Source organism: Oryzias latipes, chromosome 4 (assembly GCF_053564925.1).
Source record: "Oryzias latipes strain Hd-rR chromosome 4, Olatipes_Hd-rR_3.1".
Taxonomy (NCBI): Eukaryota; Metazoa; Chordata; class Actinopteri; order Beloniformes; family Adrianichthyidae; genus Oryzias; species Oryzias latipes.
Genome location: NC_136240.1, coordinates 12,904,048 through 12,930,108, shown reverse-complemented (window position 1 = coordinate 12,930,108; position 26,061 = coordinate 12,904,048). Strand labels below are relative to the sequence as shown.

The 26,061-nt window shown below is 40.1% G+C and overlaps 1 protein-coding gene across 1 annotated transcript in view; it reads right to left on the bottom strand.

The window, feature by feature from the left end:
- The window catches only part of kdm4b (lysine (K)-specific demethylase 4B), a 38,865-nt gene that overhangs the window by 7,819 nt on the left and 4,985 nt on the right, over nucleotides 1-26,061 (bottom strand). Inside the window, exons 2-14 of the mRNA XM_011473954.4 lie at nucleotides 22,284-22,712; nucleotides 21,979-22,154; nucleotides 21,126-21,240; nucleotides 20,511-20,704; nucleotides 16,222-16,271; nucleotides 10,513-10,616; nucleotides 9,454-9,591; nucleotides 3,917-4,113; nucleotides 3,298-3,554; nucleotides 3,020-3,213; nucleotides 2,079-2,199; nucleotides 1,191-1,351; nucleotides 895-1,099 (exon numbers count right to left, since the gene is read on the bottom strand). Coding sequence (XP_011472256.1) covers nucleotides 895-1,099; nucleotides 1,191-1,351; nucleotides 2,079-2,199; nucleotides 3,020-3,213; nucleotides 3,298-3,554; nucleotides 3,917-4,113; nucleotides 9,454-9,591; nucleotides 10,513-10,616; nucleotides 16,222-16,271; nucleotides 20,511-20,704; nucleotides 21,126-21,240; nucleotides 21,979-22,154; nucleotides 22,284-22,685 — 2,314 coding nt within the window. The 5' untranslated portion in view covers nucleotides 22,686-22,712. The remainder of the gene's footprint in view (nucleotides 1-894; nucleotides 1,100-1,190; nucleotides 1,352-2,078; nucleotides 2,200-3,019; nucleotides 3,214-3,297; nucleotides 3,555-3,916; nucleotides 4,114-9,453; nucleotides 9,592-10,512; nucleotides 10,617-16,221; nucleotides 16,272-20,510; nucleotides 20,705-21,125; nucleotides 21,241-21,978; nucleotides 22,155-22,283; nucleotides 22,713-26,061) is intronic.

Here is a 26,061-nt window from a genome sequence, read left to right as displayed (position 1 = left end):
AATCAAGCTCCTCTCCGACCTGAAAGGTGCATTCCGGCTTTGGGGCTAATAAGAACCCAGGAGGGTTGATGCATGTTCTGTCTTCTACATATGTGTCCAAATGTCTGGACCTTTATGGAGATTTTTGCATGTTTAGACATGTACACACAAACAAACGGATTTGGGAAGAGTTGGTTTTTAGAGTGGGTTTTACAGATCGGCTTCCTGTGAATTAAATTGGTTTTGTTAGCTTCATTTTATTTGCAGCATTAAAACGCACTAAAATAAATTAAAGATATCCAATCTAATGGATATCTTCTGTCGATATTTGTAAATAAAATATTAAATAGAGAAAATAATATAGAAGATAGTGTTGGCTTATTTTAAGACAATTTAAATAAAAAGTGATTTTTAAACCGAATAAAAAAAGAATCTAAACTAAACTATATGTGAATTTAAATGGACAGTCTTAAAGTCCCACTTCGATCATCTTTTGAACTATTTAAAGGTGCTTATATAATTTTTAGCCAAAATAAAATAAAAACAATGTCGTTTTCTAGAACAGTTTCAGCAAAGTGGCAGGAGTTCATTAAAAATTTGCCTTGAAGAAAAAAAAATCGGAGCTATCCATCTGTACAGTTTTAAGCCAGATGCCAACTTGGATGAAGAAAACGACGACGTACATGGATCAAATCTTCTGCAAGACGATGTATCAGAACGGAGCGGAGCAGGGAGCTTGTGGCCCTGCTCACTGTATTTTTCTACGGAACAAATATAATCTTTTTCTTTTGCATTTTTTTTGTCTGCTACTGGTGCACAACAGTTTGAATAAAGAAATACTTAGAAATGCAATTTTTAGCTTACTTTTTTTGTATATGTGCCTTCCATAGCTTTCCTGCTGCAGCTAATACTTACTGGCATGAACCTGCATTTCACAGGAGGTACAGCGCAGCAGTAGACTGGTGCCATCCTCCCTGATGTGGTGGTTGGTGGGGGGCGGCTCCGGGTTTCCTGCTCCGACACTGAAGCACATCTCTGGCACCAGAGGACGAGTCCAGCTGCCGTGACGGGGGAAGGGGGCGTTTGCGGCCTCATTCGCAACTGAGCCGTCTTTCTGCGGCTTGAGTGGTCACGGAGAACGACAAGAAAAGGCCTCAACAGGGCGGAACTTAAGACAAATGGGAAACTGCTGCAAGATCTGCGGTTTCTACCTTTGCGTAAGGACAGAAGAGGGAACAGACGGCACAGTGAGGTTGGAGTGCAGCCACAGCAGCATTGAAGGCCTTCTCTGCCAAGAAGTTGGGAGAGTGATTCTGCCATAGGTGCTCCTGCTTCTTCATGTCACTATCAAGGCGAATTTGAGAAGAAAGCTCTGTGGACAAAACAATACGCCAGTTAAGCCCCATATCTACAATTTGGAGTCATTCAAAATCTTAATTTCAGGAATCCATGTGGCCTTTGAAACACATCTATGCTTCGAATCTCCAGAGGAGCCCTGTCTAGAAATAGTGACAAAATGCACCGCTCCGGGAAAGTAACACCATCACTTCTGACATAATTGGATGAAGAACCAGAAGAGAATCAATAGTTTGTTTCAGGTACATCGACATGGCAGTGAAGCCTTCAAGTCACTGAAACACTGCTTCACTAAAGTCAGGGATATTTTTTCACAAGCTTCCCCTTAAAAAGTGGAGCGTGTTTTTCCTCCACCAGCCTTCCCCCTCTCCCCCATCCATCCTTCTGAAGGACAGGCCGAGTCTGGTCCCCGGCTGCCAACATAAAGTGACTTTGAAAGCAGGTAATTGGAAGTCATGATCTCCAGATCAATAAGTGTCAGTCAGAAAACAAAAAACGAAAAACACAGCGGGGAGAGACATCATCTTGATTTCACCCTCTACACTGTGATGGTCGAATCACCTGTTTGTTTTTTCCCTCCATATTATTCATTCAAAGGACAGCATAGAACATGTCTTATTATAGTAAAATGATAAACAGGACAAATGGAAATAAAAACTTTCAATTCCAATTTTTTTTTTATTTTACAACCAAAAACTAGTAATGTCACAAAAATGTTGTAAACGTCACATAAAGGGGGATACCTTTCTCACTGGCCGGGTCCTGCTTCACGACAGATGGAGGTGTTCGAGTGGGAGGCTTGCTCAGCGGGTGGCGCCGACTCTTCTTCACCTCTGTTGGCATTTTCATCTTAGAGAAGCTCGTCTGATAAAAGAGGTCATTTCCTGTTATTCTTTGGTTTTATGAAACACCTTTTACTTTATACAAATTTAACTTGAAGCAGCATGTTGAACAGCAAGACCAGTCAAGGACAAAGCCGGCAGAGCAAACAACCTGCTAGACCGGGAAATGTAATCTAATCAGCCCCCCCCCCCCCCCTGAGCTGAGGACTCCTTGTCTTCAACAAAAAGATATTCTCTTCCAGAGTGTGAAAATGTTAAAGGCCGATGCTACTGTTCCCCCCTCTTGACCTCGGCATTCCTATGACTAGCGCGCTCTTTTGCAGCTGCGCTCGGATTGTAACACAGGGGGACACCCACCCTCCCACCCACTGAACCTTGTGTACCGTGTGAATATGTGCTTTTGTGTTCAATCGCTGCAGTTTTTGTCTTGTATCTACGCATTGTATCACAGTGTTTAGATGTGACTTTTTTTTGTCACCATTGCCCCTATACCCCCCCCCCCCATTTGCAACCTATCCACACCCATCCTAAGCAAGGCAGCAAATTTACTGCTGCAGCCTCAGTCAACTCTGAACTGTACATCTGTATTTCTTTTATGTCTGATCTCATTCGAGTTGCACTGGAATTAATATCCTATGTCAGTGTAAAAGCTGTGCAAACATGCATTCAAGCCATCTATCTATCTTATTCAGAAAAGTTTCAAGTATTTGTATCCAAAAAATTACAAGATCCAACTGAATTGTTATTTTTATGTGTTTGAATTGGTTTTAAAATAAAAAAGCTGTTGCGTTTTCCCTTGCAAGCCAAAAACATTAAAGTATAACTCATCTCTGGAGTCTCACCTGAGTCACATCCACTTTATTGTCTGCTGGGAAATCATTGATCATGTTGGCTGAATTCTTCATGGTCGATTTGGCGAACTCCTCAAAGACTTCTTCAAATCCAGACAAAGCATTAGAAGTCCTCTTCTGCTTTTTGTGCTTCTTTTTGTCAACATCATCTGTTCCGATCTGTAGTTGGACTTCTTGTCCTTGGGCTTTAAAACAAGAATTTGAAGTCATTACGGAGGATTTCTTAACTATATAGTCTGAACAAAAATATAATAACTACAGTCTCCTACGGTTAATATTGTTGTCACTGTCAGCAGCTGGAGTCTCTGCAGCTTTAGCAGCAGCCTCCTGCTCCTCCCGCTCCATGGCCTCCAGAGTCATCAGGGCCTCTCGAGCTAAACGCTCCTCCCTTTCCTTTTTGCGCTGAGCTTCACGTTCCTCCACCTGGCGCTGATACTCTGCAGCATTCAGAGAAATTCCCTCCTCTGCCAGGACCTTCACCTCCTCCAGCTTCAGACGACGTAACATTTTCATCTTTTGCATGGCTCTGGGGAGGCGCCGAGAGAGACGGTCAAAGAAAACTCAACATCACACACAAGAGCCTTTTAGAACACTAATCTAATGCTGCATTCCCACCGGACGTGATTCGCACTTCAGGTGTTGGGTTAAAACAACCTCCAACATCCTAACAACTCAAAAAAGAAAGAAAGACAAACGGACTAAGATACCTTTACGAGGAGAGCAACAGAGATTATACCCAGTTAACAATCTCTCTCCATTCCTGGCGCATATTCTGCTGCTCTTCGAGCAGCAAAGTTGATGTGCAAGTATGAATAAGTTCAGTCGCAAATACATTATCAGAAAAACACAACCTGTCCACCTAAGTTAATGGAGTTTGACTCCTCTTACCTGCGCAGGAGGTTCATGCGGAAAGTAACTCGATGCTGCCTCCAGCGCTCCAGCTCAGGACTGTCCAGCTCGGTGGGCTTCAAGTGGTCCAGCACCGTCATGTCTTTGCCCTGCTTCCACAGCTCATAGCGATCCGGCTGCAGGCGGCGGACAAACACATCCATGGAGATCTTCACCATGTCCTTACGACAGGAACACTGTAAAATAACAAAAAGAGGAAAGACGAGGTCAGACGACTGACAGTAAATGATAACTGGACTGAACAAAACCTCCCCGCTTGCAATCCAAATACCCGCTGGTCCCAAAAAGCCAAGTTCTCATAGACTTCTATAGAGAAATACACAGCTATTACTCAGTCATTATGTTCGTCAGAATAACCATTCTGGCTCTACTACCTTTTGTTCTTGCTAATCCTAACTTTTTTCGTTATGTTTTTGCTTTAGAGCAAGTTATTCAGGTTATAAACTGACCAATCAGATGGCTCGATAAAAGCAGGTGACCTCACGTCTAACGTTTGAAGTATTCCCCCGAGTCCGCCTTCAGTGGAAGGGGCGTGGCCTTCCAACATGCTCACTCCTGAATGGAGAGAGTGGTTGCCATAGAAATGTAGATGGACCAATCACAGCTAACTGAGGAAGTCTGGTTCCAACATGGCGACAGACATATTGTGGAAAAATGGCGACTGAATAGACTTGATTTGGTTGGAACAGGAAGTGAGGCATTTTTCATTGGTGACGCCAAACGCGATTTGTCCAGTTCTACATTATACAGTCAATGGGTCAGACTGAAGAAAAACCTGCTGGCTAAAAGTTTATTACAACTTTGGATTTTCGTCATCTAAATGTATACAAAGCTCATGCTTTCTAAAGAAAGACAATTCATTCATACAACAACAAAAAAAAATCCCTTTTGACTTTATCATTTTTTGGACAATCAGTTGCTCCGGAGTACAAGTTGTAGACGCAAAAAAAAGCATCATGAAGAAGAATAAAAAGCACATATGAGTCGCACTGGAGTATAAGACAAACTTTTAGGAGACACCTATTTAAAAAAATTGCAGGACCAAAAACATACATTTCATCTTGAAAGGCAAATCATGACCACAAAAAACATATACACACTTCATTACCGTAACCATATTTAGCTTCATGAAACACAGGAGGAATCGAGTAAGTGTCCAGTATATCAGCGCAAGATATGAACAATTATTCAGAAACCATAGCATAAGGAACATGCTAACAAGTCAACTAAACTCGTCTTACCACTTTAAACCACTAAATCCGTTGAATTCTTCATTGTCTGTGTGACTTTTAAACAACTCAGCCGAGGCCAGAACTACTTTTGCAGTGCTCAGTAGCAAATACTGATACACTTATCTACAGTGCCCCCTAGCTGTTGTTGGTGGGAAAATAACAAACACACAAGGCTATTAATTAACCCTTGTGCTATCCTAGGCACTTTAACGTTGGGAGTTGGGTCATCTAGACCCACTAGACAGTGCGCTGAACCTTTTTTCTTCAATGATTTGTGATCTTCACTGGTGTCCATGGATTACATGAAATCTTTCCACCTTTATCCACCTTTGTCATGGTAGGGAGAACACGTCAATGTAAGGGTGGGGTCATCTAAGATAACACAAGGGTTAAAAAAAAAAATCATGACATCACACCACCGGCCAAACTAGGCCAAAAAAGTGGCCTATACTCCGAAAAACACAGTATTGTACACAAAGACTGCCTTAAACTTCATCAAACCAAAACTCAATTTTATTGGAATTGACACCATTTATAGTGTTTTCATGTCCCAAACAAATAATGAAACACAGGCAGAGACTCCAGCTTCTGTAGAAACCAGCCTTAACAGCCAGTCTTTCTGTGCAGACCACTAAGTTAGACAAATACAAAGGGAGAGAATGAGAGGGACAGCTTCATCTGGTGACCCTTTACGCTGCAAAATGTGTTTTCTACAAGCCTTAATGACTTTAAGCCACAATGACCAAACTGCTGCTTAAATACACTAGAAGCTGTATGAGGGACCAAGAGAACAGAATTCAAGCGAGCAGAAAAATAAAAGCCCCGACAAAAAGCAGTACAGTAATGAGAGAAATGCACATTACAGAAACGGAGGGAGCACAGGAAAGATGGAAATGTTTTCTTTTATGCCTGGCTTGCTGTATTACATTCTGGCCCAATCCCACTCTGAGCTGTACTCAGAACCTTATGTTCAATTACAAGAAACACAACAGCTCAAACCTTCAGACCAAAACAATATCCAGCCTTCAACTCATCCTGGCACTTGACAGGCGGAGACATTAAAATGCGGTGTGGGGTGGATTGCGCTGGAGCGCACACTGGGGGTGGGGTCGAGTCAAACACTGTCCCCAGCATGAGACTTTGATGCGTTTTCCATTGTGGTGAAACAAAAGACTGGACATTTCCCTTAAGCTAAAATGTTCTGTGTAATCATACAGAATAAAGGTCAAATCCAGGTTTGAATCTGATCCATCTTGATTAATCCCAATCTGAATGATTTAGATTATGTGGGTTTGTCTGTTTCAAGAAAATCAAAAAAATTATAAATTGGATAAAGGAATTATATTTGCTATAACGGAAATAGCACCAAGTGGCAACCCAGTGGACAACACACATGTGGCACAAAAGACATTGGCAGGTACATGAAAAAGGGTTACATTTACTAAATGTGTGGATCAAATGATATTCACTTTCGCTCAAAGTTGCATTTAACTCAGTATTTAAAGCTCAAGTTGCATCAGACAGTGATTTGAACGTTCTTTCACTCTCCTTGTGGCTCATTGGGATTTCATGCGCACTAAGAGTGTTGATGTGTTCGTCACACCTTTTATCTCTCCTCCCATGATGAAACCAATAGAAAACTAAAACAAGTTTGCTAATTTGACGTCTTCCATGTCTATTAACTGGTGTATAAACAGCATTTGCTGCAAGTTTGGCCAGCATGATAAAGATTATTTAACAAAAATGATGTTCAACACAAAACAAGTGAGCAAACTAAAAAAATGGAAGGTGGATCTATATTAAAGATATAGAGTAGAAAAAAAGGTGCATTTTCTTATGGAAAAGTGAGGAGAATTTCAGCTGCTCTCAGAGAAAAAAATCCCAGTGAAATCCAGGAGGAATAGCAGCAAACAGAAACAGACTTTCACTAATAATCCTGCAGATTCTTAAGCCAAACCATTTCCACTCCAGGGACTTTGTTTTTAGAGACGCACATAAGAATTTCCTTCGATCACTGATAGATATTTTTCTTCCTAGCTGTCCACGATAATCAGAATCAGAATTACTTTATTGATCCCACACGTGGGAAATTTGTTCGTTTACATTTTAAATGTAAACAAATAAGGTGGGAAAATTTAAAAAGCTGTTTCCAGACAATACAGGTAAATATGTGCAAAAATGTGAGTTATGGTAAAGTGTTATTGTGTTTGGTAGGAAGGATTTCCGGTGTCTGTTAGTTTTGGAGCGGAGCAGTCTGAGCCTCCTGGAGAAGGAGCTCCGCTGTTTGTCCAGAACAGGGTGGAGAGGATGCTGCAAAACATGGTCAAGCTCCATTTTTCCTCCTCTGTGTGATCTGCTTGCAGCCCCAAAACGGTGACAAATTCTATACTGAGCCCCATCGTTCACTGTCCACTTTGGTGCTGACAGAATGAAGCTTGGTCGGCAGTGGCGGCAGAGAGAGAAGAAAGCGCCAAATGAGTTCAGAGATGACTGCTCCAGCCAAATGCTGACAGAGAAAGATTAGGAAGCAAAAAGAAAGACTTTTATGGACAAACTAGACAGCAGAGTTGGGTTACAAGCATTCATTTAACAAAATGTAAAAAAATAACGAAGAGTTAGTCGCCATGTCCAAATTCACTAATTATTCCCTAACTACCAAAAGCTTATAAAGCACTTAAAACCTTCTGAGAAGCTAAAAAGGTACTATATAAGTATGTGCCATTTACCATTCAGCTCTAAAGCACAAACATGCCCTTAAAACAATGGGGAGATTCCTGTCCAAAGAGAAGAAAAGCAAGAAGGATCCACAACGACCTGTTTATGGGCTCTGCATCTCCATGTGTGTTGATTTACAGACCTACGTTGGTATGCAGACAAGACTTTTCTTTATCAAAAGGAGGCAAAGCGTGCTGGAGATGCTCCCCCCGAGTTTTGGGGCCTGCTCTACCGGTTCTTAAATTACAAGAGGCCACTGGTATTGTGGGAAACACTAAAGAGAGAACGCGGGGGAAGGCGGAAGATGTACTTCTGCAAACGGGCACCTCATAAATCTGACAAGCAGTCGAGTATAGACGAAGCAGAGAGAGTGGGGACACATGTAAAGAGAGTAAAGATGATGGAACAGGAAAATTAAGTGGGGTGTAAAGGGGGGGGGGGGGGGGGGGGTCTTCCAGAGGACACTGTAGTCGGGCTCTCGTCCATAACCAATCCATGCCTTGTCAATTTCATGCTCAACAGCCCAGAGGCGAGGGGGCTGTTTGCTTCAGTGCAAAGGTGTGAGGGTACAGTTGGTGTTGGTAACAGATGGTGTGCAGCAGACTGGTGGATGCTTTTACATTTGATGTCATCCAAGTCTTCCTTTGTATGAAAAAAAAAAACCCCAGCCAGTTCAGTTTAAAGTATATGTTTTCATCTTCTTTAGAGAGCTGCAATATCTCCGGCTTAGATCAAATTAAAAATGCAAAAAGAAAAGATCCCAGAAACTGTATTAAAACCTGTTGCAGCGTCACACAGGAAAATGCTGGCTGGACTGCAGCTGCCGTCGGCATTTTCATTTTAATCAAATCAAGTTATGGGACAATTTATTTATTAATTTATTAATTTTATTTATGCAACAGCAGTATAGTCTTAGTGTAAATCAAGTATCGCTGTTGTTCCAGATCATAGGTTTGGGTGTAGAGACTGAAATAAAAAGAATTACAAATGCAAAGCTTCATGTTGACTATAAAGTAAGATTTGTTTGCTTACTACATTTTCACTATTAGTACAAAAAAGACACCAGATTCCTACATAGCAGTTGTACTAAATACAGCTGCAAAATTTAGGTCACTTGAGGTCACCAGCACAGGAACTATTAGAGGAATTAATGGCAGAAAACATAAACTGTGATTTTTTTTTCTCACATTCCAAGTACTTACCTTGGTTGAAAACATTATACTGCAGTTTTTCCCCCTTAAAGTTACCTTTAGGTGCATAAATAAGTCCAAATAGGTGAGGTAATTAAAGATCCACTTATGGAAAAGTGTAGGTTAAAGTCAGTCGTGCACCTGAAGGTTAAAACCCCACAAGCAGGATATTGTAAATGTATTTTTTGTTATACTGCTTTAAATAGCACAAAAGTATAAGGTCAGTTTTAAACTTGAGGCACACACTCAGACGAAAACTTTCACTTTTGGATCACTGCTAGAGTTTCGAGAGCTCAGTTAATTTCTCTTTTAAGGCTCTTTTACCCAGACGTTGAAACATCTCCTATCCTCACTACAACAAGACCGATGTAACACTTACCAGTGTAGCATTTTTGCCATAGTCCACCCAGCGCAGAGTGGCAAAGTTGGTGGATTCTGCACAGTTAAAGCCATGGTTGAACCCAGCGTGGTAGCCATAAGGAAAAGTGATCATAAACTCCCCTTCATTCTGGGTTATCTGTTTAAATATGGAGAAAAAGGGGGGAAATGAATTCTCGACATTCTTCAATGTATTTTGTTGCCATCAGAGATTTTGTGGGAATTTTGGATGATCAAAAAGAATTTGCAGCTCCCAGCATCTTACCACAAGCTCAGTATTATTCAGAGAATGTTGGGACATTTGAGAACATTTTTTTTTCTACTCACAGTGTCTCCTTTAAAACCTAAGCACTAAGTATAAGTGGTTGTGGATTTCAATTTCTATGCGACGCCTGGATTCCTTCAATCAAGAGACACATCAAGCTGAGCGGAGACCCGATCAGCTCCTTCCTCAAAGAGCATTGAGTCAGATATCAAACATCCCCCTCTTTGCTATGTTCAAAAACACAAGACAGATATATTTTTGTACATGAGTCAGGAAAAACTGTGGGTGTGTTACACATAACACGTCGCTATTTTAATGATGTCCTGAAGGGGGGGGGGGGGGGTGCTGAGTTGGGTGGAGGGCCTAGCTGTGAGGAACTTGAGATTTCTACCCCTTACCTCCTACTTTTCATTGCATTTTTCCAAGGCAGAGGTTTGAACTACAAGCTGAGCAGCTCAAAAAAGTGAGGCGATGCCAATTAGCTTTGAGGAACTGATACAAGTGACATCAAATTTGTCATTCTCCTATTTAAATAAAAGGATACAAAATAACGACTTTACCTGTATAAATAATATCCCATAGCAACTTTAATCCTGTCAGTGTCCTTGCCAGGAGCATTGTGATTATTATTATCATTAATATTTTTGCATTAGATTATATTATTGCATTTTTTAATTGCCTAAACTTAGGAGTGAAAGAAGGCTACAGATGAGTTTAATAACTCATCTTTCTATGGTTGGTGGACATAATCAGCTATTGAATGGGCTATGAAGGGATGGATTATAAGTCACTCACCCTGTCAAAAGGAATGCTGTATTTTTTCAGGATAGATGGAGAGATCAGTGTCATCTTGTGGCGCAGGAAGGCGTCGCAGCCTTGTGAGCTGCCAGGGAAAAAGCCTGCAGGAAGAGACAAAAATGTGCTATTATAAAACGTTTTAAGTAAAAGATAAATGATGAGACCATAAGTAATTTTCAGACATTGTCTGAGAAATGACAAGACAGAGCTTAGAAATTAAACAGTGAAAAAAAAATGGGGATACTAAAGAAATCATTGGAGAAAACAGCTTTGTTGCTTAAATTGGATTGTTAACAGCTTTTCTATGTTAGAAATGCATTTCCAAACCGTCAATTAGGCCACTTTTTCCAGCTGACATATGTGTGTTTATCAGATTACTGTTAATTCCATAACCTGGAAAAAGAAACCCTGCTTCCCCTTGACACAGAAATAAATTCATTTAGAGCCTTAAGTGTGGCATAATCCCATCACTGCAGTGCATGTATGTGCATTGATAGTGCACCTGCAGATTGGATTTCAGAGTAAATCTGATGGACCTCAACAGTACAAAGGCTTACTGCAGCTAGAAGTTGAAACTGTGTGCTGTCATAAGAAAAACCCATTCTATTCAGAGAAACCAGAGAAAATATGTGTATGAAGATCTGATTTTCTTGTTTAAAACGAGCTTTTAAAAGGATTGACAGGAGTAAAATGTAACACTAAAAACACAAGGGATCACAAAGAAATTCAGTACAGATATTAACTAACCAACAAGCAAATTTGGTCTCCCTCAAGAGCCAATCTGATGAAAATAGTGTTATTTTACAGGTTCTTATGGCTATTTTCTGATGATGGAGGACATTTAAAAAAGAAAATTACGCTCAAAAAGGCATTCTGAGTATTTCTTGATTGAAATTGTTGTGAATTAGCTTGGTTTTGCCGACAACAGAGGTGAGTTTCTAATGAACTACCTCTGCAAAAACTATGTCGTAGACAACAACTTTTTGGATTTAGACTAAAATCAGCATAATCATGACTAAGGCCAATTCCAAATTCATTCTCTAGCCCTCTGCCTCCTCCTCATTGCTCAAATTGCAGGGGCATTTGGAGCTGTAGTGGTTTCTGAACTTTATAGGATATCCCTCTGCCAGATCGACGTGGAAGAAAAACGCATTTCTTCACGTGGGTGTGCTCTGAAGCACAGAAGTTTACATTTAAATGCAAGTATTGACTTTTTGTTTTTGCATGACTTTTACAGTTATAAAAGGGATGTTGTTATGCATTTTCCAAGCGCTGGCAGCTACGCACTAACGTAGATGACGGCGACTATTGATGATGTCATCGATTGGAAGATTTGAAGACAATTTTTCCATAACTCTCAGCTTTGTGAAAGGAGAAGCCGTAGGGGTAGAAAATGAATTTGGATTCAGCCTAAAAGATCACTGAGAACACTTTTAAAATACACCAAAAGATGACTGGAGTGGGTCTGCATTTAAAATCAGTTCAGTAAATTTACACAAACTCGAGAGGAGAAGCAAAAAAATAAAAAATAAAAAAGTTGACTCTGCTAAGAAAATAATAATTTAATTAGAATGCAAATGGATTTTTGGACCTTTGAGTCCTAACTTTGCTTTCTTAACAAAGGCTCATTTGTGCTCTTGGAGATGCCACTGCATAATCCAAAGAAAGTATTTCTCCCACTCTTTGCTGACTGTACCCAGCAGAGCTACAAAGTTCATCTGAGCCTCATCCCAGTTAAACTTTAATGTGACTGACAGTATAATCGGCACCAATTTCATCCTTCATTTTCACGACATTGTTTCAGCCTCTGTTCCACCCTACAAAGCAAAGGATGAGACAGAGCGACCCATACACTCTCATTGTCTGCCTGCTTGTTGGAGCTGATAAAGGCGAATAATGTGCCGACAGAGTCTGGGTATTAATCCCCATTAAAATGCAGCTGGCTCTCTGAGCTCTCCGTGGGGTAATATTAACTTAAAGGCTTCATTCTGTCTTTTTAAGGGTGGTGAATTAGGTTGCTGCCGCCAACACTGCAGCTGAAATAATGCACTGATGACAAATGACGAGGCTGCTGTGTTAAACCAGATCGTCATTGTTTCAGTCCAATTTGTTATTCCTGCTACACACATAACAGTTACTTTAGGAGGTCATAAACTTTTGGCAGAGGGTGCAGGCGGTGGCTTTGATAGTTCAGTGGGCACCTGTTAAACTATGCTGGCACTTTTCTGCTTCAACTGCCAGCTGCGACTAAAAGAAGACATGAAGCTCACTATCTTATTTAAAGAGTATTTAAATTCTGTAAACTACACATCCCTACACATTGTCGTAGTTTATTTGGTTCAGATCAATAAATGCTGGGTAGCTAATCAGGAAAGAAAGAGGAAGAATAGTATACGTATGTTTCTTTATAGAACAATAAATTAGTTGTTCTCTTATTTATTTTTTCCCATTTGAACCAGTTATTTGAGGTTCTGAGTTCAGGGGTGGGCAAATTACGACCCGCGGGCTGGATCCGGCCTGCTAAACAATATCAGAGACGCACGATTTATTTTTTCTTTTAATCTGACCACGCGATCAAGACCTGCATAGAACGTGTAAGGGTTAATGGCCAACAAAGTCTGCATTATCACTTTTTAACGCACGGCGTGGAAGCCTGAACGGTTGCTTCCACGAAGTGCGTTAAAAAGTGATAATGCATACTTCGAAGGACATTAACCCGCTTATACCATGGTCACTTACAGAGGAAATAAATAGTAACCCGTTTTTAGTCCTTAATTCTTGTTTTTTTTCCAATTTGGATCGCTTTTCTCACAAAAAGCGGTGGTGCGTCGCGCCGCACCACCGCTGAAGTCAACACTTGGCGATATAAAGCGCTATATATATGCTGATCTTTCCAATTGGTTGAATAAAGCATCAATTCAGAGAGAAAGTTCACCTCTTACCACTTGTTTTTGTCCAAATGATGAAGCAAAAGTTTTTTTTTATTGAAGCCGGCGCAGTGATACAGAACATTTAAGCTAGGTGACTGGAACTTCTTTTTTCACCGTGCGGTTATCTTGTGGTATATCACTTTTTAATGCACACCCAGGAGCCAATCAAAATCGAGTATTCACCCGGACCATGGTATAAGACATCATATACCGCCATCCTATAGTCTGTGCCCCAATCTAAAGTTCCCTTAAAAGCCCTGTCAGATAAAACAGAATACAGTGTTCTCTTTCTACATCGCTGTTCATCTTTCAGTCTCTGATTATTGATTATTCTCAACCTTTTTTTCTTTCAAACAGTGCACCCTGTTCTGTGTCCTGATTGGCTGGCAACCTTGTTCACCAACCCCCTCCGTGCTGTGCTGCGTCTCCTGTACAGATCCTGGATTATTTTCTATTTTTCTATCTCTTAAACAGAGAAAAGTCTGAAAATGTTCATGTCTGTCTAAGAAAAGTGTAGAAAGTTTGAGAAGTTCACGGATTTCATCTTCACTGGTTCTTTTTAGATCGTTACTGAGGCAAAAACGAGTGACCACTGTACTGATGAAATAATGCATAAATATTTGACTTCACAGTTGTGCAGGACACAGCGCAGCTGCTCAGCTGAAGTTAAGTGCAAACTGTGAGATGTGCGAGGAGCTGCAGCCCTCCAAAGTCTCAAAGAGACTAAGACATGATGTTTTAAATGTAGCCTACTTTGTCCTGACTTATTTCTTTTAAGATCACAAAGACTTTTTGGTGTTTTTCTATTCCATAAAGAGTATTGTTTATTTTATTAAAATATTATGAATGAATGAATGAAAACACAATTTTATTCATTAAATTATATTAATAATCCATTGGTTTTTTCCCCCTGTAATTCTAAAGTATTCTCATAGAGGGTGCACTACAAATAAATTGACCGTTGTTTAGATGCAGAAAGTTACTGGGCATCCATGTGGTGTTGGATTGTCATGTCAAATTTGTTGTTTTTCAGTTTTCCGTTCATTCAAACACCACATGAATGCAGCATTTTTCTAAGTTTGTGCCTAACGCGGGGTACATCAAATAGTGAAAATACGAACAAAAATGTTCTGTTTTAAAATCTGTATATTAGTTTTCAACCAAAATTCAAGCATGTTTTTGTCCAGTTTCCATGTTCTGTCATTTGTTTGTAAGGTGGATTACTGAAACACTTCTGGTCCAGCCCTTCTATTGAATTTTACCTTTTGTGGCCCATAAATTGAAAAGTTTTTTTCTTTAACAAAAAACAGTTTTTAAAATATGGACTATTTTAGACTATAAAGTTCAAATAGGACTTTATTCTTTTTAAATAAATTATTAAAACAGAAGGATATTTTTCTTTAGGGTGCATCAAACAAACATTAAAATATGGTAGTGAGAGAGACTAAAAAAAATAAATAAAAAATCAACAGCGTAACTCAAGGCATTGAGTTTTTTTCAAGTTTTGCAATCACAGGAGCTAAAAGGTGCAGACCCACAGAAACTAACAACTAAAAAACAGTTTTCCATTTTAATAGGGAGCAAAAAGATTAAACTATGGAGTAACATACAAAAGTCAAGTGAACTGATGTAAACAGACCCTGCTTGCTCCAGAGTGATGGATGCACATACAAGTGAAAAACATGATGACCTCCAGGCAGGTGGGGGCAATACTATTATGTGCTGTCAAAAGATTCAAAAAGGTTGAAGAATTATTTTAGCAAGCTATCGAAATGAAAAACAGTGTTTTTTATCAGCAGATGCTTCTTTTGTTTGATGACCAAACCTGGATTTAATTTGATATTAATAGAGATTCACTGTGCTAAAATTCTAAAAGAGCAGACCACAGCAACACATTTCAATCGTGTATTGAAATATCTGCATACCTGGATGGATCTGCCAGCCCTTTAAAAGGTGGAACCTCACAGAGGAACGGCTAGTTGGTTCCTATATGGTTATATCGAAATTGTTCTTTGAATTAGACAGCTCTCCATCTTTGCTCTGATCCTCTACCACAGTCTGAGCAACATATCACTGAAGTTAATTCCCCATCGATCAACAGAGCGAAGGGCAGGAAAGCAAGAGTTCACCAATGAACAAGGAGACGCATGATGGATAGGCATCACTTCTTTACATCTTATTTTTATTCCTCAGACAATGAAAACACCCCTCATGGAACCACATGAACAAATGCAAGAAGGCGCTAGCTCATATGCATCGAGCTTTGTCATCCATCTATCCTGAAATATTCAAGCTAGCATGCATTAATTCAGCACCTATAGGCAGAGCAGAGCATTCAGCACAGGCATTCATCATTGCAGAGTCTAGCTGCATTGAGCTTCACCATGACGGCTCCCCCCCCCCCCCCCCCCCCCTCGCCTTCTGCAGAACAGACTGTTGATGCTGCTGGCCCCACTTCAATCTGCCTGTCCTTCAAATTCATCATCCTCAACCTTCCTGATCTGCTCAGCACACATGACAGCACACATGGACTTCTTTAAGGTATCCCCCCCTACACAAACTTGTCGCATGCGTGTCTGCAGTTGGAAAACGTTTGAAGAATGTAGGACACCACAACACTTTATGCTCGGCTGCTTCATTTATTCACAATGGTGAGGCAAGTTATTCTGTTTGACTAATCTACTACGAAATGACAAAAAGTGTGTGCCTAATGAAATAGTTAACCTTTTCACTGAACACTAATTGTTGCAAGAGCAAAAACAAAGCAAAAACTCACCTTGTGCCAATCTCTCCAACCTTTTGCCGTGCTCTGGAGGGACGGTGTACCTGTAGAAACAAGATGAAAAGATCATCCACTGCTTTGAAAAAAAAACTGGGGATTTTAAGGCATCCGTTCCATTTTCGTCAGTGTTTCTATCTCAAATTTGGCAATTTTCTCTAGATTGAGAAAATATATATAAATGATAGTAAGCTTGAATTCCTGAGTATTTTTTTATTGTGAATCAGGAGCAGATGGTAACGGTGATTATCGGTGATGTAGAAAATCCAAGAGCGGACCACAAGCTCCCTGCTCTGCTCCATTCTGATGCGTCCACTTGCAGACAAATAGATCCATGTACGCCTTCCTTTTTCCTTGTCTAAGCTGGCATCCGGCTCCAAACTGTACCGCTGGATAGATCCAGTATTGCCCATCATTTTTGTTAGGTTGGTGGTGTGAAGGGCTATAAGCTAGCGGGCTAGCGTGTGAACAGATTGCCAAGTTATGGGTGAGACGAAGAGGAGGCGGGCTTACTACGCACCCACAGTTGTACCCACAATTCAGAGGTGAATTTCTAATGAACTACTGCTGCTCTGTAAAAATGGTGCCCTAGAAAATGACAGTTATTTTTTAATTTGAGCTAAAATCATACTTAAAAGAGCACTGGGAATGTTTTTAAAATAGCTCAACAGATTTTCGGAGGGAGACTTTAACACTAACAGTGCTGTTTCTTGTTTGCACACACAAAAAAAAAAGGAAAACAAGAGGACAATCATTTCATGAGGACCTGACTTCATCCATCTCTTGGTGTGCTTAATGAGTCTATTAGTGAAATACTTCAAACAAGTAACGGTTTGTTTTTAAGGAGAAGGGAAAGGAGAGGAGAGAGCGATGTAGCAGACAAGAAGACTGAAGGGCAGCAGCAGGAGAAATGACTCTTCTGGGAGTGCTGGGCTGTTTCTCAGTCCTCAGCACTTACTGGTTTAGAAAAGGAAATTATCTGTGATGTAGCCATCAAACTCCCCCACTATAAAAAAAAATGCTTGTACTCATGTTTGCTGTCTGAAAGATGATATTCCTGTCAATATGTGAAGAATGGTAACACAAGGCTTGCTAATCTTAACATGATATACTAAATTCTCATAACATTTTATTTTTCTGTAAAAGGTCAATAGAAAAAATATATATTAAGATGAATTTATCTATTCTTCTTCTTGCTCCCTGTCCTCTCTGACAATCTTGTTCCACTAGTTTTAAACAAGGTAGATGGAGTAAAGCAAAAAGCATTTTCCAAAATGTAAGATGGTACGCTTACAGGGCATTTAATTTAGAAAACTAAGTAGCAGACTGTCAGTAAGCTGCACTCAAACTGTTTCAAATGTGAAGATATTAACATATTTCTTATTACTGAAATGATTTCGTCTGGGTTGTGTAGCCCAACAGAGACTTTAGGCAATGATCTATGGTCAGAACAAACCCCGCATCTCTCACTTCCTGCTGATCCACACGAGCTTGTGAAACAAACTGAGGAGAAAATGAGGGAATGAGATATGACAGGGACCGAGGGGGAAAAGAATTAAAGTAGAAGTCCGTTTTTGATCAAACTTGGGAAAAGAATCCATGGAGCCACACTGCCTCCTGTAGGCTAAAGCTTAGACCTTCAGAGTGCCACTCTGCTCACAGGTTTAATTACATTTCCAGACTTTCCAGCCATCAGCTTAATGTCTCTGCATCTTCGGTGCGAAAACTGGATTTGACAGAATCCTTTGAGATGAACCTATCAAGTGTTGCAACCAGCCTGAAGAAAGCAGTTGCATTTTGCCTTCTTTGTGTGAAAACATTTGATTTCTGCCTACCTGTGCACACCAGGTAATGAGTAAGACAAAAATCAGACAAAACGATAGGATCAGAATCATCACTTGCTCTGTGGCTGCAGGACAAAAGGCTATGAAAAGTAATAACCTACGACTGCCGGGAGATCCCATTATCCGTCAGACTTAACTGGAAACTTTGCATTTATTTCAAATATAACTCGGCCTTGGGCGATGCTTTTTCATTATCAGCCACTCGTTGCATTTACCCAACAGGCATAATCAAGTAGTGCCAATGTGCCCACATAAAACACTTAGACCTAAGCCCTGCCTAATTTCCTTTTTTTATCCATCAAAGCATACAAAGGGACCCGTTTCTCCTGCAAGCTAAGATTTAGCGCTGGGCTGTTATCGATGATGGAGTAACTCTCTTCTGTAATAGATTATATGTTGTGGACACTTAACAGCCTACCATTATAACGAGAAGCTTGTTTTAGTTTAATATCAATGCGACACAACGCACATATGTTACATAAAGCTCATATCTGCAGCAGCCACATCAGATAAACCAGAGTTTAGGTAAAGTCTCCTTGTTCAATCAAAACAGCAACCTTGAACTTTCTGAATCAGCCTTGATTAATTAAGTAGAAAATAAAGTTCTCCAAATGAATAACGAGACTCCTAACCATTGTGTAACCACTGAAGGTGCACAAATTTCAGAGAACCGCACTTCAGGGAGCATCCATTTGGTGCTCTGTTCCATCGAAACTAAACAAACTAAACATTATCTGCCATTCACCATGAGCACTCCTGTTTTTCTCTTCCTAAAACAACTGTTACCATGGCAGCCACACGCAAGTCAATCTGGCAGCATACTGAGCGCCTCACAAACACAACACACCGACGACTTCAGCTTTTACTCATCTCTGGAGAGGTGCGGGATTTAGTTGGGATGGGACAAGATTCCAAAAAGCTCCTATTTAGATTCAACCCCAACAAAGCTGTAACATCAGCTAAAAAAAGAGATAAAACATTAAAAACATATTCTAAGATCAAATCTGCAGAGGAAATAAAGATTGTATTTTCCATTTCTATCAAACAGCAGAAACTACACATTTGAGGCTAGAATTTGGTTTAAAACAAGAAAAAAATCTACGGGAGCTCTGAAGGCACTTTCACTCATTATCAATATTTTGTCAAAGCCCACAACACCTCACCCAGAAACCAATCTGTAGTACAAAAATACAATTAATATGCAGATGCTCCTGCTGTCCTTCCCACCCTCTGGGAACTGTCAAAGGAGAACGGTTCAAAACCGCTGGACTACAAAGGTTGTTGTGAACTGATGGATCTATAATACCCTCCTCTGCCATGAAAGCACAGCTGGGCGACTGTTCAAAACATCCTTTTCAATTCTCTTACACTCCCCTTATCCCTACCTTGCACTCGCATGCTCAGAGTTCATCCTTCATGTGACAGCAGATCTAATGTTGTGTTGGGGGTAAGCGTGATTGGGAATGTGAAAGACTGACAGAGGGGTAAAGAAGGGGAAATACAGCAAACCAAAGCTGCTATTCTCTGCACATCCACCAAAGTGAGTGTGTGGGGGGAAATGTCTGGCTATGATGGGAACTGACTTTGATGGAGGCAGAGTTGCTTTGGGAATAGACCTAATTTCACAAACCGTTGCACTACGAGTGAAACAAGAGAGTGTGTGTTTTAAAGGAGTATGGCCCGTTTAAGAGCCTGTAATTATCTCATCCCACAAAAGTTTAAGAATAATAATAAAAAACAAGTAAAATAGACAAAAAGGACGGGGGGGGGCTCCCAAAGGGGGAGAGTATATAACACAACAATATTTGCAGTGACACGTTTACATGCATTTTAAAAAGCAGGCTTGCGTAGTAAAAATGTTTTTCTTTACTCTGTAAGAGCATCGGTTTCTCCATCTCACGTTACTACAATTCTCCATTTCTGGAGAAAAATGATAGGGAAATTTGAAATGCAACTGTCCGCATTTTCATTTTGTATTTATGTGTGCTCCCTACAATCTTCCCTCGCCCTCTCCTTCTCCATGCTGTTTTCAATCCTTTGCACTGCAGGTGGCCAGTAGAGCTGATCCAGTTCCGCGATTTCCACCTTTAAGTCCAGATGTGCGTGTTTGGTTGTTTTGGAGGTTCTCTTCCGTGTTTCTTTTATTTTCACAGTATCACTAGTCTGTCCTGTTAACGTCCTGATGTGGCTCAAACCTCAAACTGCCATCAACATACAAATGTTCAAAAAACCTGCTCTTATTTTGTAGTATGGCTCCAAAAATGCTCTTCCATGAGCAGCTCAGATGAACACGTGCTGCCTCATCATTGCAATGATTGCAATAATCTTAATCGCCCTTGACTGATGTAAGAAATATACCTTTTGTGTTCCATCTCAGTGCAATTATATAAAAAGGGACCGCATATTGTAATAAGTAAACAAAACACAAAATAAGTGACTCACCAGGACTTTGGTTGTCCAAAGTGCAGATAGTTGATACTGTAGAGGTCCATGTCCTCAGTGTGCCATGCAAAGGTGGTTTTCCACATGCCAAAATACAAATATGGGGTATTGACCCCCTCGATGACGATGCCACACTCCTGCTCCACCATATCCAGCAGAGTGTTGAGGTGGCCAATATTCCACTCTTGGATGTCCTGAAATATGTTATTGACATGAATAAAAATCCACTCAACGTACTTGTATTATTACATTACTCCTTTTTTTTTTTTTGCATCAGATTAGTGAAAATGTTACCAAGTACAGATGAAATATTTTTGATGAAAGCTTGAAAGTCTAATTATAAAATGAGGGTCTAAGGTTTTAATATGCTGTATAGTATATTTACGATCGAATCATACTCCAATAAAACAAATATAACAGAAGTATGTTGGAAAAAATACAAGCTGAAGTTACAATGGTAATTCAAAGAGTAAAATGACCTCATTCTACCTTTAACTTAGTTTAAACAGTTTGCAGCACCATAAAATCCCATCATTGAAAAATTAAAAAATCAGATAATCTTTAAGTTAGCATGGAAAAATTAAAATGATTCATGTTTACTCCTGCAATTCTCACCTCATCATATATGGATCCACCAACATCCGCGCCATATATGGGCGACACGAATGTCAGGTTCTTCCAGTACTTCCTCTCCAGGTCATCGAAGTCTTTGTGACGTGGCGTGCAATACCTAAACAAACAAGGCCAATTATTGAGACAGCTACTCAGAAACCAGCACTTTAACCAGAAATATAATAGTCTCTTTTGAAAATGTATAAAGGTATTTTCACAACAAATGTCTCATTTACTCAAGGAAACTTCACAATGGTTATTTAGGTAATTCTTCATTAAATGAATTCTGATTGTAAATTACTATCAAATGTCCATCAAAAAATGTAAAATAAAGGTTAAGTTACTCCCATTTTTTGTTCAATATTATTGAAAATACGTGTAGCCACTAGATGGCAGAAATACGTTTTCAATAAAGATCTACAAGTTAAACTAAATCTGAGATTGCATTATTGCTTTGAAATTAAACTGAAAAGCAAATTAGGATCAATCTTCCTTAATCCACAAATTCATTTTATAAAATGTGATGTTGTGTTCTCTCATAATGTAATAAAGCTTCCATTGTTCTCGCTTCCCTTTAATTTTTTGTTCCCGTTTTGAAGAGTTTATGAAGTTCATTGTGTGGAATATGCAAAGTGTAACAAAATTAAAGGTTGACAGATTTCTAATAAAATCATTAAAGGCAAAAGATTTTTGCTTTAGACCAGCAAGTCTTTAACATGAAGGTAGAGATTAAATTGATCAGATATCTTTTGAGGGCTTTAGTGGTCTCTGTTACCTTTGAATGAATAATGAATACATAGACAATAAACGAAAGCAATCGTTGATCAATGGAGCAACAGAGTTAGGAGTATCTTACTTCTTGCTGTTGGCCAGCTTGCGGAATTCTCCAACAGACATGGATTTCTTCTGAATGTTGTACTGAGTGAACAGGCCTGATTGACCAGTCACAACCTGCATGATGGGGGCTGGTATCACCATGTCTTCAATGGTGTCATAAGACTTTCTTGGCTTCCAGCCTTCTGGAGGAATCACCTGGAGTCAACCAAAGGAGACGTAAAATAAAAATATCAGAATCTTTTTTGAGTGCATGTGATTGGGATTATTGATCAATGGAGTTTTACATTACAGGTACATCATTATATGTTGTGGTTTTCTCCTTACTTTTGCCAGGCCAGCACGATGAGCTCCTTGACTCTCCATGTAGACAATATATTTGGCAAAGTCTTTAAACTCTTCCATTGTGGGCCGGAAAGTCATGATTTTACAGCTGGGGTTCTTGGCAGTGAAGGCTGGCTGGGGCTGCTGTGTAGGTGCCAACAAAGGGGGTGTGGGGGTCTCAGACATAGAAACCGGTTCTGGAGGTATCGCTGGGTCTGCAGACTGAGCCAGGGGAGGCTGTACGTTGTCCTTTGAGGTCTTTGTGGTATCGGGGGTTTGAGCACCTGCTGGTTGCTGAACAGGAACATGGTCTTGAGCTAAAACTGCACCAAATGCAGGAGGAGGGGGTTGGGCTGGGAGAGGGTCAGGGGGCGACATCATATCCATGGGCATGTCGGTCGCCATTGAGCATTTGACAGATTGCAGGTAAGCCTACAGTGGACAAGATATAGTCAATCAGAAAATATTCCACTTTTTCACATTTAACACATTCAAACTAAATAAACATACCTAAAGCCACAGGGTAGAGGGCTGCATTGGGATTGGGTCCCGCCGGGTCCCGCGGGACCCAACCCAAATCTCGCGGGATTGGGCGGTTTGAATTGTGCTGCGGGCGGGAGCGGGCGGCAAAAAATAAACCCCGCGGGATCAGTGCTGCCATGAATATCTCATGAATATATATTAGCGGACTACGTTAGGCTGAGCGGCTGTTGGATTCTTAGGTACTGAAGCTCCGTGAAGGCATCAGGTAGAGACGCCCAATGGCCTCTGTCATCTAACCTGTTGTTGGGGGTGCGCCCCGCCCCGCCTCTTACTAAGAGCGCGCTTCAGGCCGTCTGTCTGCGCGCGCACACACGCACACTTTTAACCGAACAGGATTTGTGAAAATATATTTAATAATTAAGTTGCACATTACACAAAAGAGGAATGCATCAAAAGATGAGGCTGGAGGAGGGACATGAATCTCTTTAGTAATAATATCAATACAAATACGTGTTTTTTTCCTGCGGGACGGGAGACGATACAAAATCAATGCATCTCTATTACTGTGCGGGACTAAATTCTATGAGTTTTGCGGGTGCGGGCGGGAGTGGACATACATATTGCGGGAGCGGGCGGGAGTGTAACGCATACGTTGCGGGAGCGGGCGGGATTGGTCAAAAATTCAGCGGGCGCGGGCGGGAGAGGGATAAAGAAAATAGTCCCGCGCAGGGCTCTACCACAGGGCACTTTTCAAAATGACATTGGGTTTTGAGTCATTGAATCTGTTGTTCACAGACAAAAGTATGAATTCGATGCAACTCTCTACCAAAGTAAACAAAGTAAAAGGTATAGAAATAAAATGTACAGCACAAAGATGAGTAAAATAGACAACCTTCAGCTTGAAGGCTGAGCTAGACCTCTGTCTGGATGAGGAAAATATTCTGACACGAATTTAAAAAAGGAATAAATGGACATGATAATTGTAGGTGAACATAGACGAGAGATCAGGGGCTAAAACAGTCTGAAAACACTAATGCGGATTACTTTCTTGGACACAGGTGTTAAAAACTCTTGTCAACGTCTTCCTACACAGCTATACAGAACAATAAGGTTCAGACAGCAACAGAACAACTCTTTTGATCAGTGTTTACTTGTTCAAAATTAGGGCTGCACGATATGAGGAAAACTTGCAATATGCGATATTGGTGATTAATATTGTGATAACGATATAATTTGCGGTATATAAACAAATAGCAAAACAACCAAAAACATCGTTACAATTTCGCTGCAACAGTTTAAAAAATTATACTCCAAATGACCCTTGTCGACGTAGGAGGCAAACATCAAACATAAAAGGGCTCATCTGATTGATCAACAACGTAAACGGGTTTTTCCGATTGGTTTAATGTATAAAGGGATTTATTTCATTTGTACAATATTTCAAGCTGCCATGAGTTTGCTTTAGCACATTTAAGGTAACCATTTATTGCGATTTTCTCTGTCTTTTGCGGTATGCATATTGCACATCTTGATGTCGCGATAACGATACATTTGCGGTTTATTCTGCAGGCCTATTCAAAATGGAACCGTCAAACATTTTCTTGCCTCAGTTTTGACAGTATTACAGAAATAGAGGTTTATCATGGAAGTGCGCAAAAGAACAACATGTCCAAACCTAATTGATAATTTTTGAACAAGATTTATTGTACCAGCAACAATTCTTATATTGGAAAAGATCTATACCAAAAGTCAAATTGTTCTGAATTTCCTTAGTTGCTTGTTTGGGACACAAAGATCCAGTGAATGCTGTTATTTTGGCTCTTTTTTTTCAACTGCCCAAAAGAGTATCTGCAAATTAGCTTAGTTTGTAGGAAAAGTCAATGCCTTGGAACTAAAACCAAACTCAAGCCTGTTAAAGTACAAGTGTCATTAATTATTTTTGCAGATTCCAAGAGAAAGATGGCAGACACTAATAATCAAATCTACTTTGGTTTGAACTACTGGGAGGTAAATTATCGGTTTCTGCAATAAACTTGCTCCATACATGGGCTTAAATGACCAAAAGACTAGAGCAAGGAGCCATTGCAGTCCATGTACAAAAAATATTAAACAACAACACCCAAGCGTTTTGCAAGGATACATTGCTTTTTTGTTGGGATCCCTTAGAAGCTGTAGTGCAAGAAGAAACAGATTGGGTAAGTCACACTCCGCTAACCACTGGTAAAACAACTTCCACTGTTGAAGCAGCAAACTGAAACCGTCTAAGCAGTCAGAGTTGCAGCAGCACAGCTATCAAATAGATTTTTTACATTTCTTCCTAATGAATACAATCACTACTCTGAAAAAATGTGATTGACAGAATGTCATGAAGTTTTTTCCTAAATATATTCAGAATGGTGACACCAGGTCCATGTCTGTACTTGCAATGTGTGTAGCCACTTAGTAAACTTTGTTAAATAGTTTCTGAGGACACTTGTAGCAAATGTTAAAGTGTCCTTCCAGCACATCTTGGTGTTCCCGAAAAACCAGGAATGTAGATTACAAAGCTACTACCTTGCCAGACTTGTCAGTGAAGCTGATGTAGAATGGAACTGTGTTTTAGTGAAAGTAAATGACAATAATAAAAAGGCTAGATCTTCAGGAGAAGAATGCAGGTCTACATGGTCAACCTTTACCTTCCACTTAACCACCTAACCTGTAATCTATCAGTGACATTTGTGAGATAGGATCATTCTAGCTGCATGTCTTTAGAATTTACATTTATTTCAGTTTGTTGCAATCAAGTTTAAATTGTATACTTTCACATGGACAGTACGGCTGAGGATTTCCAGTTATCCAGGTCACAAAATGGAATTCTGCTCTTCAAGGCAACTGGAAAATGGATCTAAAAGAGGTTTTACAGCTCAGCCAAGAACAGAAGAAGCTACTCTTCTAGGTAAACCTGTTAATGTAGAGTTGCCCTGAAGAACACAATCCTGTGTTGACATAGAAAGATGGATCTCGAAAGTTTTCAGTTGGCAAATTATTTATTTATGCCTCAATTGACTGAGTTCCTCAGATCCCAACACCAACAGCTTAATCTAGAAGCAGCTAAATCCTTGTAGAGGACGTCTGCAAAAGCTATATTGCATAGATCACACATCTGCAGGACATCAAAACTATGACCTGCCTAGATACACTCCTAACAGTAACAATAATCAGTGAGTCGATTTTGTATTCCCATCTAGATCAATCCAAAAAAATCATCCAACTAGATCAATCTGTCTGAGGAAAATTGTTAATCTAATTCAATTCAGTT